Source organism: Camellia sinensis, chromosome 12, assembly GCF_055761805.1.
Source record: "Camellia sinensis isolate YWXY chromosome 12, ASM5576180v1, whole genome shotgun sequence".
In the NCBI taxonomy this organism is placed as follows: Eukaryota; Viridiplantae; Streptophyta; class Magnoliopsida; order Ericales; family Theaceae; genus Camellia; species Camellia sinensis.
This window is the reverse complement of record NC_138972.1, coordinates 157,726,784-157,739,413: the sequence shown is the minus strand read 5'-3', so window position 1 is coordinate 157,739,413 and position 12,630 is coordinate 157,726,784. Positions and strand designations below refer to the sequence as shown.

Genomic DNA, 12,630 nt, shown 5'->3' with positions numbered 1-12,630 from the left:
TAAGTATTTTCAGGTTTCTTTTTCCTTAGACTCTTTTGTTTGTTTCCTTTACATTCATATCTCTTGGTTCAGGGTCTCCACAAGAAGAGTCTCCTAAAAGAGCTGAAACTTTAGCTACTCTCAAAGACAAACAACAACAGAAAAAGAAAATGAAGCTAATACTCCCTCTTGAAGAATCTGAATCTCAGACTGAAGAGAAAGAGATGGAGGAAGAGCAAGAAATACCATTACAGAGAACAAAAAGGAAAAAGATGATTGTCTCTCCTTCTAACTTGGTCGAAGACCCTTCTCATGAGACAACTGTCAAAGCAGCAGAAAAGGAACTTACCCCTGAAAGGTCTGAATCCCAGATTGAAGAGAGGGAGACTGAGAAAGAACAGGAAATACCATTACCAAGAAGAAAGAGAAAGAAGATGACTGTTTCTCCTTCTGATTTGGTCGAAGACCCCAGTCATGAGGCGGCTGCCAAAGCAGTAGATGATGAATATTCCAGAGAAATAATTGTTTTTCAAAGAGCTGAGAAGAGACGGCAGCAACAATTCTTAAGACATGAAGCAGCTGCTGCTGATGCAATCCAAAGGGAAACTGCAAGAAGGCAACATATTGATGAGCACTATTCCCTTCGTAGCTCTCCCATTGTTGCTATCACTTCTGAAACAAGTAACTTCTTTCATGCCTCTGCTGTTTTTCCTTGTCAAATTTTTGGTATTGAGACTTGACATTACTTTGTACTTCTTCTTTTGCAGCAACAACTACTGAGCCTATTCTTCCAATAAGGACTCCCTCAGTTTCAGTTGAAGTTGATCAATTGCAAAATTATCCAATACAAATAATCAATATTTATTATACTTCTTTATATTCCTCAATTATCTAATACAAATAATCAATATTCTACCTTTTCTACTAATTATACTACCATAATGCAAATAATTAATATTCCACATTTTTTACCAATTATACTACCATGAAACACTACGTGACCGTATTTCCGGACTATCGAATTATCACCCATGCATATAAGACCTCGTTTGTGAATATTTTATTTTTGTAATTTTTGATTTTTTTGGGGCTAAAATATGAGGTAAAAAAATTGATATACTTATGATATTTTTTTATTTTAGAAAAAAAGAATATTTAACTTTTTTTAATAATTTATTAATCTTTTAATAACTTTTTAACTTAAACTAAAATAAACACTTTCCAAAAGAAAACGAGACCTAAGTCTCTTAAACACTCTCCCCTTCCAAGTTAGTTTTTGAGTGTGAGTTTTACACGAGATTCATATCGTTCTAATTAAAATTTTATTTTGGGTGTTCCATGGCTTTTTAGTTAGATTGCAAAAAAATTAATTTTAACTTGAATTAATTTCTGATCTGAGAAAAACTTGGATTAATTTTTGAAAGGATTATTTACTTATAAATATAGCGTAACTCTCTTTTTTAAAATAAACTTCTCTATTTTTTAATTGGATCTATTTTTAATATTCTTTTTAGACTTTCAATCCTTACATAGTGTTGCAAGATTTGTTCTTTGTTTGACATTAGTGTAGGGAAAATTTTGAAAAAAAATCCAGATAAACCCTACGAATTTTGTGGCAGATGAACACTACATGGACATCTCTAATCCTTACTAAAATTCAAATTTGAATAAAAAGTCATTTGATTCCATAAATTTGAGTCCACTTTTCAAAAAATTAAATTTTTTATTTTTTTATATATTTTTTTAATAATTTTTTTTAATATTTTACACAATTTTTTTTTATTTTTTAAATATTATCTAATTTAAATATACTTAAAAATATAATATTTGTAATAAAAAAAACTAAAAAAATTTATCAAATACAAAAAATATAAAAATTTATACATTTTTATATTTTGTTATATTTAAAGATTTTTGTATATATTTTTTAATTTTAAGTATATTAAACTTAAGTGAATTAAAATATTTAAAAAAATTTAAAATTAAAAATTAAAAATTTTTAAAACTATTTTTGAAGACTTTGGTGATTACATTCTCTTAAATTTCTTCACTCATTACTTAAAAACTAAAAAATTGAACGCTTTTATCCAATCTTTCCACTATCATGCTTTTCTCTAATTTATAGTAGGGGTGCAACTCGGGCGGGTTCGGTCGGGTTAGGGGTTTACCCAAGCCCAACCCGAATTGTGTTTGGCAGTGCCCAAGCCCGCCCAAGCCCAACCATCAACCCGAGCATGGCTGCCCAAACCCGGACCAAGCTTTATAATTTGAACTCGGGTTAGCCCGAATTGCACTAGACAACAAAAAGCTTCTGCAATGGTGCTTCTCCAAACAAGCCCTCTAGAGTGCCTACTCTATTTGAAGAAGCTGCTGGAGTTTGGTGGCACTAGCTTGTTTGAGTTGAAGACACAGATCACACTTTTAAGAAACAAAGTTAGCCATTGCCATTGGGATGGGACACTCAAGCCAGCCAAAAAAAAAAAACATTAAGGACATTTATTTAATTTAATTTATATATATCATATAATTTCTATAATATATTAAATGCAATTCGGGTTCAGGTTGCTCGGGTTAGCCACTGATTTTGCCCAGGCCCGGCCCGAATTACAATTCGGGCATCAAAAATCTGCCCAACCTCGTCCAGATTACAAAATATTGTTGCCCAAGCCCTAAAAAAACTTGGGTTGGGCACGGGTTGCTCGAGTTGAGCCCGCCCAAGTTGCAGCCCTAATTTATAGCTTCCACTCAAACTACTACACTCATCAGTCTTACTCACATTTAAGTTTATTCATTGAATATGAAACTTTCTACCAAAACTTCTACTCAACTTGAGTAAAAATATAAGTAATAACAACAAAAACAGAACATTCCATGAGGCATAATATAAAATTGTTGCACAAAATTTATATATATATATATATATATAAAGAGTTTGTACACATTCATACATTGAAAATGTTAATTTCATGGACTCATTATAAAATAAGGCATGAACATCCTAAACAATCAATGAGAAACAAAATTAGAAAAACAAAATAAAAATGAAACCAACACAAAATATTTAAAGAGAACAAAATACTAAATTGAAAAGACTACTCTCTTTTTCACTACATTGGAGGAGAGAAAATATTAAACTCACTAACATGGAAATCTAACCACTAAATTAACCCTAATAATTGATTATACATTCAACTACTCGTTGAACATTAATGTCCAAAACCTTGGAAGTGCCACTAGCGTTAGGTATAGTTATATACAAAACCCCATCTTTAACCTCAGCTTTAATCTTCTCAAACTCAACATTCTCAGTTAAAGCAACTCTACTACTATACCTACCTTGGCTCTTTACAGACCACTCTTCATTTTCTACCTCGCTTTCTTGGCCATTTATGTCCTTGGCCATTTTCTCAGCCATGACAACCAACATTTTCTCTTCAACATAGACCTTCACATCATCTTTGGTCATACCGGACATGTCGAATCTCATCTTGTACTCTCTCTCTCCTTCCTTTATCTGTAACGCCCTCAAAATATTAACATTAAACCCATCAAATAAGACATTCATTGACATATGAAATAACCACATTCTTCTATTCATCAGTGTGTCATTACATAAGTATTACATGTTAACAACAAAAGCAAAATGCCCTACGGGCTTACAGCTTTCCAAGTTAACACTTGGTTACAACAAAAGAGTACTAACTCGTTTACACATTAAGCCCTTGGCTTGAATTTACATGTAATACATCAAAAAGTAAAACGACAAAAGTATGTCCGCCTCTAGCCTCCCAAGCTATGTCCTTGGAGGTGGTATGCTACCTGTACCTGAAAATGATATTCCCATATAGGGTGAGCCACAGCCCAGTAGAAATACACTAAACCAACCATGAGCAATGACTAAAAGATTAGCAATTGAAAGATGGCCAACACTGATACATTCACATAAATCACATATTTATGTCATACGACTTATGAGTCCAAGTTACCTTTCATTTTCCCCTTTTCAACAGATAGGCATATAAGCTCTACCCACATTCTCAACAGATATGTATAAAAACTATATCCCACATTCACAGATAAGCATATAAGCTATACCCACACTTCACAAAGATAAGCATATGAGCTCTATCTTCACTTCACTAGACAAGCATATGAGCTGTATCTACACTTCACTAGACAAACATATGAGCTGTATCTACGGAGTTCATCCCCCATCTCCTCCCAATCCTATCCGGTTTAGAGGTACATCCCCCATCTTCCCCTAAACCGCGGAGTACATCCCCCATCTCCTCCTCTACACAATGCATATAAACACAAAGGTTCTATACACAATATAACGCATGTAAACACAGAATCACATACGCAATCAATCAATTCATAAAGTTAATGTATTCTACCAACCGTCTACACATGATGCATATAAACACATTGGTCATATACACAATCACTGAATACATAAAGTTAATGTATTCTATCAACCGTCATACTCTATGACACATCCGATTGATTAGTTTTAGTTTGCCTAATCATCATGCATTGTCTACAACAATCACGACTATCTTCCACCGATAGCCCAAAGCAATTATTTCTAAACAGAAAATAAATGTACAAATGGATATTCAATCAACATTTCATTCCGGTGAGTGATAAATAATTCAACTACACCCTTTACCCCTTTTGCATTCCCAATCTCAACAATCTCATTTCATTTCCTCATTTCTCACAATTAATTATCCCAATTAATCAAACAATGTAATTAGGTCATTTCCATAATTAACATTTCAACCCTTAGGTCTCATTTTCATCAATGATTCAACATTTATTCCATTTCTCTATGCCAAACATGCATCTAGGTTTATTATGAATAAAACCTCAACTTTTGTAAAATAACACAAAAGCCCAAACTTTCACCAAATTACCAAACCAACCCCAACATCTCAAAATACTAAAATTTAAAGACAAAATCCATAGAGAGGAGTAGAATATCCCTACCTCGAAGTTTGAGCCAAAAAGGAGATGAAGATTCGAAGATCAACGTGCTCCAAATCCAAACTTTTTCAGATTAAGTCGAAACTCTCAATGCCCTCTATCTTTTTAACAAAGGCCCTAGGCTAGATTCACACTCTAGGGAGATCAGATCTTAGAGAGAGTGTAGGTTTAGAGAGAGAGAGTCTCAGATCTAGGGCTTGAAAGAAAAGGAAGTGAAAAACTGATGTTCAAAAACGCTACTGTCCGCTGATATAAAACACGCTCGCTCGAGCGAAGCTTTTGTCGCTCGAGCGACCAGACACAGAAAACTCTCGCTCGAGCCAAGAAGTTCTCGCTCGAGCCGAAAAGCTAGAAGTGCGCTCGAGCGAAAGAAAGTGCGCTCGAGCGAAAGAATGCTCGCTCGAGCTAACAACTCAAACCCTCAGGTCTGCCACCAGCATGCTCGAGCGACATACTTCTCGCTCGAGAGAAGAACAAACCAGACCGCTCGAGCGAAGAAAACTCGCTCGAGCCAAGAAATGCAACTCTCAGGTCCAGAACCAGACGCAATCGCTCGCTCGAGCGAAGCCACTCTGGCTCGATCCACCAGACACGAACTCAACTCTCGCTCGAGCGACCAACTCCTCGCTCGAGCGAAGGTCCAAAAATCTGGGCAGCAGCACTAGGCTCCCAAACGCAACCAACCTGTAACAAACCTGCCCAACACATCCTATAACTCAATATTCAAAGTAGTAACAGATGTAAACAAGACAATAATCAATTACTAACATCCACGGACACATGTCCGGATCACTGTTCAACAAGGGTAAACCCGGGATCGCTATATTATCTCCCATGGAGTCCTTCCCCTGCTGTACTCGCCGGTCTCAGTTAATGTCGGCGACGGCCACCCGTTGGTGTAGACAAAAGGGTCTTCCATCATCCTCTCCATGGTTTCCATCATTTGTTGCACTGTCCTTGCTGTTGGAAATCTATCCCACAACCCTACATATAATGAAGGGTCAAAACTACACTATATAGATATTAGGAAAAATTAGTTTAAAGTCTCTCTCTCATTTTTAGTAATGAGAGAGATCCACAATAATATTTTGTGATGTCTAAGGTCCATCACACATTCCCATACATCTCCCTCCATATCTAATCTTCCTGGAGAAAAGAACGCAGAGACTGATCTTTGAATTCAAGATTTTAAAGTTTGGTTTTCTTCCTCATCGGATAATTTGACAAAGGCGTCCAGCTTCGGACCGACCACTATATCTACATACACAAACTCCTCCTCCATCCATTTTCTAAGGTTTTCAAAGATTTCGAGCCCAGACCTCTTTCGCCACGGAGAGGAATAAGTGCCTTTTCACTCTATCCATCTATTTATATCTATGTCTATCTATATATATATATATATATATGTATATGTTTGTGGTTGCTTAGATCTGTATCTATGTGAATTTTTTGCTATATGGTTTTCTATATATTCGTAGATCCATTGAAGATTTGAATTTTCTGATCTAAAAATGTTTTATTCTTTGTACTTGTTATTTTATTGAGTCTTCAATTGATATCCGTAATTCAATTTTTCATGTAGTGCTAAGAAATCTGAGAAATGTGTATTTTTTTTTTCTTCTGACCCAAACACCACCCCTGTTTATTTCTGAAATTCTTATTAGATTGGATGAGCTTGATTGTGAACTCAGATCACAATTGGCTAGGCTTCAATGAACTTGATCTTGGCTGGCCAGAGTCATTGCGAACTGGCATCTCACTCCCACGAACTCAATTATGAGATCTGATTTAAGATTGTGAAGACACATCCAAGGCTAGGGTTTCTTGGATCAATGTACGATCACCAAGGACTAAATACAACTCTGCTGCAAATAGAGACAATATCTCTAGTTTCAATCCAGAGAATTTCTCTGGTTTAGACCAGAGAAATTCTCTGAATTGAACGGGCATCTTCTTCTCAACATCTAGAAGGTTCCACACGAGCATTTGCACCCTGAATATGCCTATGAAGAGGCCAATGTTTACATTTTGCAAAAGAAATTGTAGCTGTAGCACACAAATATCTGGTAAGTTTTGGAATTTGGAGTAGGGACAAACTATTCTATTCATGGAGAATTTCTTGTTAGAACTAAATTTAAGTGGAGAAAACTTTATTTGAAATTTGTGATTGTTGACTGCTTCAGTATTATTTTGTGGGTTTGTTAGTAAAGATTGCATTATTGGCTTACATATTACACAAAGTCAGAGAAGTTCTTTGTGAATAGAGCTAGAGAAATTTGTGAACTCAGAGAAATTTTCTTTGACTCTATCCACAAATTTTCTCTACACAATTTTCTCTGGATAAAGCCACACAAAGCCGCACAACTTTCTCTACACAATTTTCTCTGGATAGAGCCACACAAATTCTCTACATAATTTTCTCTGGATAGAGCCACACAAAGCCACACAATTTTTCTTTACACAATTTTCTCTGGATAAAGGCACATAAAGCCACACATTTTTCCCTGGATAGAGCCACACAAAGCCACACAAATTTTCTCTAACACAATTTTCTTTGGATAGAGCCACACAAAGCCACAAAAATTTTCTCTACACAATTTTCTCTGGATAGAGCCACACAAAGCCACACAAATTGTCTCTAACACAATTTTCTCTAGATAGAACCACACAAAGCTACACAAATTTTCTCTACACAATTTTCTTTGGATTTCTTTGGTACTCAGAGAAAATTGGTCAAAATGGTGGTTGTTCAATTTTCTCTAGTTTGTTGTTGTCTAAATGGCTTACAGTCTGGTTTTTCTCTGGAGAGAATTTCTCTAGAGAGAAAATCTATGGGAGGTCCAGAGAAATTCTCTAGGAAGTGCAGAGGAATTCCTAGAATTTCTTTGGAGAGAAAATCTCTGGGAGGTCCAGAAAAATTTCCAGAATTTCTCTTGAGAGAATTTCTCTTGGGTCGAATTTTCTCTAGATCGATGTTGAAAGACCATAGACATTATGACAATGTTGGGTGTCCTTTATGCTATAAAATCTTAATACCAGGGATCTTAAAAAAAAAATCCCCTAGATATTAATGCATTCCTAATAATTAAATAATAAAATTATACTTTTTACCATTGTAGTTTTGCTTCAATGTATTTTTATCACTATGGTTTCGATTAGATAAATTATACTTTTTACAATTATAATTTTACTTAGATGTACTTTAATCACTATAATTTCAATTTAAATAATGTTGGTCTTTATATTTTTAATTCAATTTCATTATTTCATTTAAGTTAATAGTTAAAATTTATGATTTTTGAAAACATGTTAATTATGTAGAAAATTTTGACTATAATTTCAATAGAAAAAACAAATTAAAACTAGATTTGAAGTCTATAAGAAGGCACTTGGCACTTCTAACTTGGAGGTGCCCTTTGGGTTGGAGCCCAAGGGGACACCGACTGTTGGGGTGGGCCATATTGGACCATATTTCCCGGTGGGAGCTGGGCAGAGCATCTAACATATCGATCAAATTATCACAACCTGTCTTTGGTGTGGAAATGCTGGATCGTGGATGAACACTGAAGCATCCTTGATCTCAAAAGATGTGGATTTACTTCCTATGTCCTCCATATATTTCATTTTGTTAAATGAATGATCTTTATTGACCGGACATCTTTCTTTCTTTCATTCTTCTTTCATCATTTCTTTGGTGATGAAAATGCTTAATGTCTGTACTTGCTGACATTTTATAATTTTTCTATGCTACTTTTTTTTTGTGTTTCAGTGACTACATGTTGTTTGGCAAGAGAGGGCTTGAACTCACTTCGTGAAAGAAAAGATGGATTTGACATCGTAATCAGTGATGTCAACATGCCTGACATGGATGGGTTTAAGCTTCTTGAGCATGTTGGTCTTGAGATGGATCTTCTTGTCATCAGTCAGTACTTGTGATTAATATTTGAAGCTTTGTTGTGATTGCTAGATTTTCTTGTTCTCTTCCATTCATGTCTATTGAAACTTTTATTTCTAACGCTTTTACATTCTTAATCTTTGCAGTGATGTCTGTTGACAGGGAAACAAGCAAAGTAATGAGAGGTATCCAACATGGGGCATGTGATTATCTTCTCAAGCCTATAAGAATGAAAGAACTACGTCATATATGGCAACACGTCTTTAGAAAGAGGATACATGAAGTGAGAGATATTGAAGGTCATGAAGGCACGTATATATGGTATATATTCCTACATATATTAGGTATTGATTTCTTATATATATTAGGTATTGCCATAATTAGGTCTTTTATAGGATACTCTTGCTTGTAGTTAGATTTCTAGTAGGATACTCTTTCTCAGCTTATATATACAGGCCTTCTATTGTATAATATAATTCATTCAATACAATATCATTCAATACAATACATATTATTCTCTCACTCTCTGCTATTCTAACATGGTATCAGAGCTATAGGTTAAGCTCTTGGTATTCTTCGCTTCACCGGCGGGCAGCAGCCTTGCCTTGGCCAACTGCCGGACCTCAACCTATTCCGCTGTCATATTTTCCTGTTAGTATCGATTCGTGGTGATCTCTTCCTTTTGTCTGCTGTTTATTCCTACTCCAAATATCTCTATCATATTTTTTTACTCGCAATACAGTTTTTTTTTCACTCTATCTTTTCCTCTACTTCACCCTCAAATTGGTTTCTCTCTTCCAGCCTATTTGAGTTTGAGGGGGGATATTACTATATCATGGTGAGTATGGTTATACACCATACAAACCACCTAAGTTGTCTCCTATGGCACACAACTTAAGTCGCCCCTTGTGGCGCACAACTTAAGTCGCCCCTTGGCGCACCACCCAAGCCGTCTCCTTTGGCGCACAATCCAAGCTGCACTCTCTGGCCCACAACCCGAGCCGCCCCTCTTTGGCGCACAATCTAAGCCACTTTCTCTGGTGTACCACCAAACTCGCTCCCTGGTGTATCATCCAAGCTGTCTCCTGGCACACCCAGTCCTTTGTTGCCATTATCATTCAGCACTATGTCATAAGTTATGTGTGTGCCATGCTTGCTAGTTCAACATCAGTTCTCTACATCGGTCCAACATGACCCGTTTAAACTGTCCTGGCATTGATTCCGGTTAGCTTCTACATCGATCCGGCATGACCCCTTTAAACTGTCTCGACATTGATTCTGGTAAGCTCCTACATCAGTTCGGCATGACCCCTTTAAACTGTCCCGACATTGATTCCAGTTAGATCCTACATCGGTCCGACATGACCCTTTTAAACTGTCCTGACATTGATTCCGGTTAGCTCCTACGTCTACGTCTGTCTGGCATGACCCCTTTAAACTGTCCCGACATTGATTACGGTTAAATCCTACATTGGTCCAACATGACCCTTTTAAACTGTGTCGACAATTATTCCGGTTGGCTCTTACATTGGTTCGGCATGACCCCTTTAAACTGTCCTGGCATTAGTTCCAGCCAGTTCCTACAATGGTCCAACACAACCATAAACTGTCTCTCGGCATTAGTTCTAGCCAGTTTCTATATCGGTTCGGCATTACCTTAAATTGTCCTGGCATTAGTTTCAACCAGTTCCTACAATGGTTCGACATGACCATAAACTGTCTCCCGGCTTTAGTTCCAGCCTCTGATCTATTTCAAACGCCCTTGTGCTCCCGTTCGGATTTTGTAATCTATTTTCCTTTTATTTTATTTAGTTTTATTTCATGTTTTAGTTTCTCTCTCCAAACTCAAGATGTTTATCTTCCTTGAGTTTGAGGGGGGATGTTAACGTATATATGGTATATATTCTTACATTTATTAGGTATTGATTTCCTAGATTTATTAGGTATTGCCATAGTTAGGTCTTTTATAGAATACTCTTTCTCATAGTTAGATTTCTAGTAGGATACTCTTTCTCAGCCTATATACATAAGCCTTCTATTGTATAAGACATATCATTCAATACAATACATTTTATTCTCTCTCTCTCTACTATTCTAACAAAGGCTATAAAGAAACTTAGATGATGAGACATGGATTAGACCAATCTGATGATGGACAGTTGTTTGGTGGAGGTGACTTGACTTCAGAAAAAAAAGAAAAGATGCTGAAAACAAGCATGACGACAAAGACTTTGTTGATCCTTCTTCAGTGAAGAAAGCTAGAGTAGTTTGGACTGTCGATCTGCATCAGAAATTTGTCAAAGCTGTAAATCAGATTGGATTCGATAGTGAGTTTATTATGACCTTTCCTTTAAAGTGGGAATCAGAAGTCCTACTGATTCTATTTTTTTTTTCTTTTTGTTTTTGTTTTTGGTAAATTGTTACAACTAAGTGGGAGAGAAGACCCACATGCAGGTGAAGGGAATTCGAACCCTTGACCTCCTAGGTGCAACTCTGTAGTTACAGTTGTTTGCAATCTAATTGGTTTTCTGTTATTCGGCTGTTGTGTTCTAGAAGGTGATGATTTTCATCTTTGTTTGGCAGGAGTTGGTCCTAAAAAAATTCTTGACTTGATGAACATACCATGGTTGACAAGAGAAAATGTTGCTAGCCACTTGCAGGCGATACTCGTAACTCTTGCTCAAATATTAGCTGGAATTAACTATCGACGTGGGGAGGTGTTAGTGATGAAAATATATATATTGACAATCGCATTGGTTTGTTTCATATATTTTTACATTCGTGATTAGGGGGTAGCGGGTTTTGAGTGCTGTTGGGGAGTGGGTTTAAGAACCTGTTTACGTTTTGTTGGTTAACTTTTTACATTGGTTGTCTTTGGAGAGTAGTATTGTGCTTCATCCTAATTATCTGATATTATGGGTTCTCATATTTTATATAAATGTCTACCTAATTCCACTTGTGCCTTTCTTAAGTAGATTCTATTACTAAGCTCACCATCTATGATAGACCGCACTCATTCTGTGAATGATACCTTCTTCCATTAAAATTAAAATTAAGTACATGTGTTTGAATGATAGCTCTGAAGATTGAAGGGAAATATGCTATCTATTCGATACTCACTGGAAATTTGACAGAGATATTTTCATTGTACAAAAATACCGCCTCTACTTGAGTAGGTTACAGAAGGAAAACGGGCTAAAGGCTTCGTTTGGTGGGGTAAAGCAATTGGATTTATCTTCAAGAGACGCTGCTGCAAGTCTTGGCCTTTAGAATTCGATCAATATGCAACAAAGTGATGCTGCTAGCGAGATCTATGAAATATCTAGCAATAAGACTCTTGTCCAGAATGTCGATCCCAAAATCCACGAAGGTGATCTAAAAGGTATTGTTTCATTGCCAATGGCAGAACCCAAGAAAGCTCCGGTTCATGATATTCCCGATCCTCCATTACAACATATAAGACTTTTGCAACCAAACTAAAACCATTATTTTGGTCTCTAAATGATTTTTGTGACAAAATAAAATTCAACACTAAAAAAATCACTAAAAATGCGCCTAGTAAAGTCTTTAGCGCTAATTTTTGAAAATGTCGCTGAAAATGACAATTAGCGACCAATTTTATATTGTCACAAAATATTTGATTTTACAAGACTAAACATTTGGTCGCTAATACTTCCGTCATAAAATGTCTCAATTTGGTCGCGAAAAACAAAATGATGACATTTTTAATGACAATGATATTTGGTCCCTAAAAGACAAATAACTTT

General features: G+C 36.1%; 1 protein-coding gene and 1 pseudogene across 1 annotated transcript; one reads left to right on the top strand and one right to left on the bottom strand.

Moving 5' to 3' along the window:
- Positions 1-3,148: 3,148 nt before the first annotated feature.
- On the bottom strand, positions 3,149-3,466 carry LOC145804005 (small heat shock protein, chloroplastic-like). Its single transcript, XM_082897413.1, has one exon. The coding sequence runs from the start codon at positions 3,464-3,466 to the stop codon at positions 3,149-3,151; it is 318 nt and encodes a 105-aa protein (XP_082753539.1).
- Positions 3,467-7,799: 4,333 nt separating this feature from the next.
- LOC145788971 (two-component response regulator ORR26-like) lies at positions 7,800-12,343 on the top strand (annotated as a pseudogene).
- Positions 12,344-12,630: the final 287 nt, after the last annotated feature.

Bases quoted from the DNA above. Each gene is read 5' to 3' on its own strand.
- LOC145804005 (XM_082897413.1), bottom strand. From the start codon at position 3,466: ATGAGATTCGACATGTCCGGTATGACCAAAGATGATGTGAAGGTCTAT.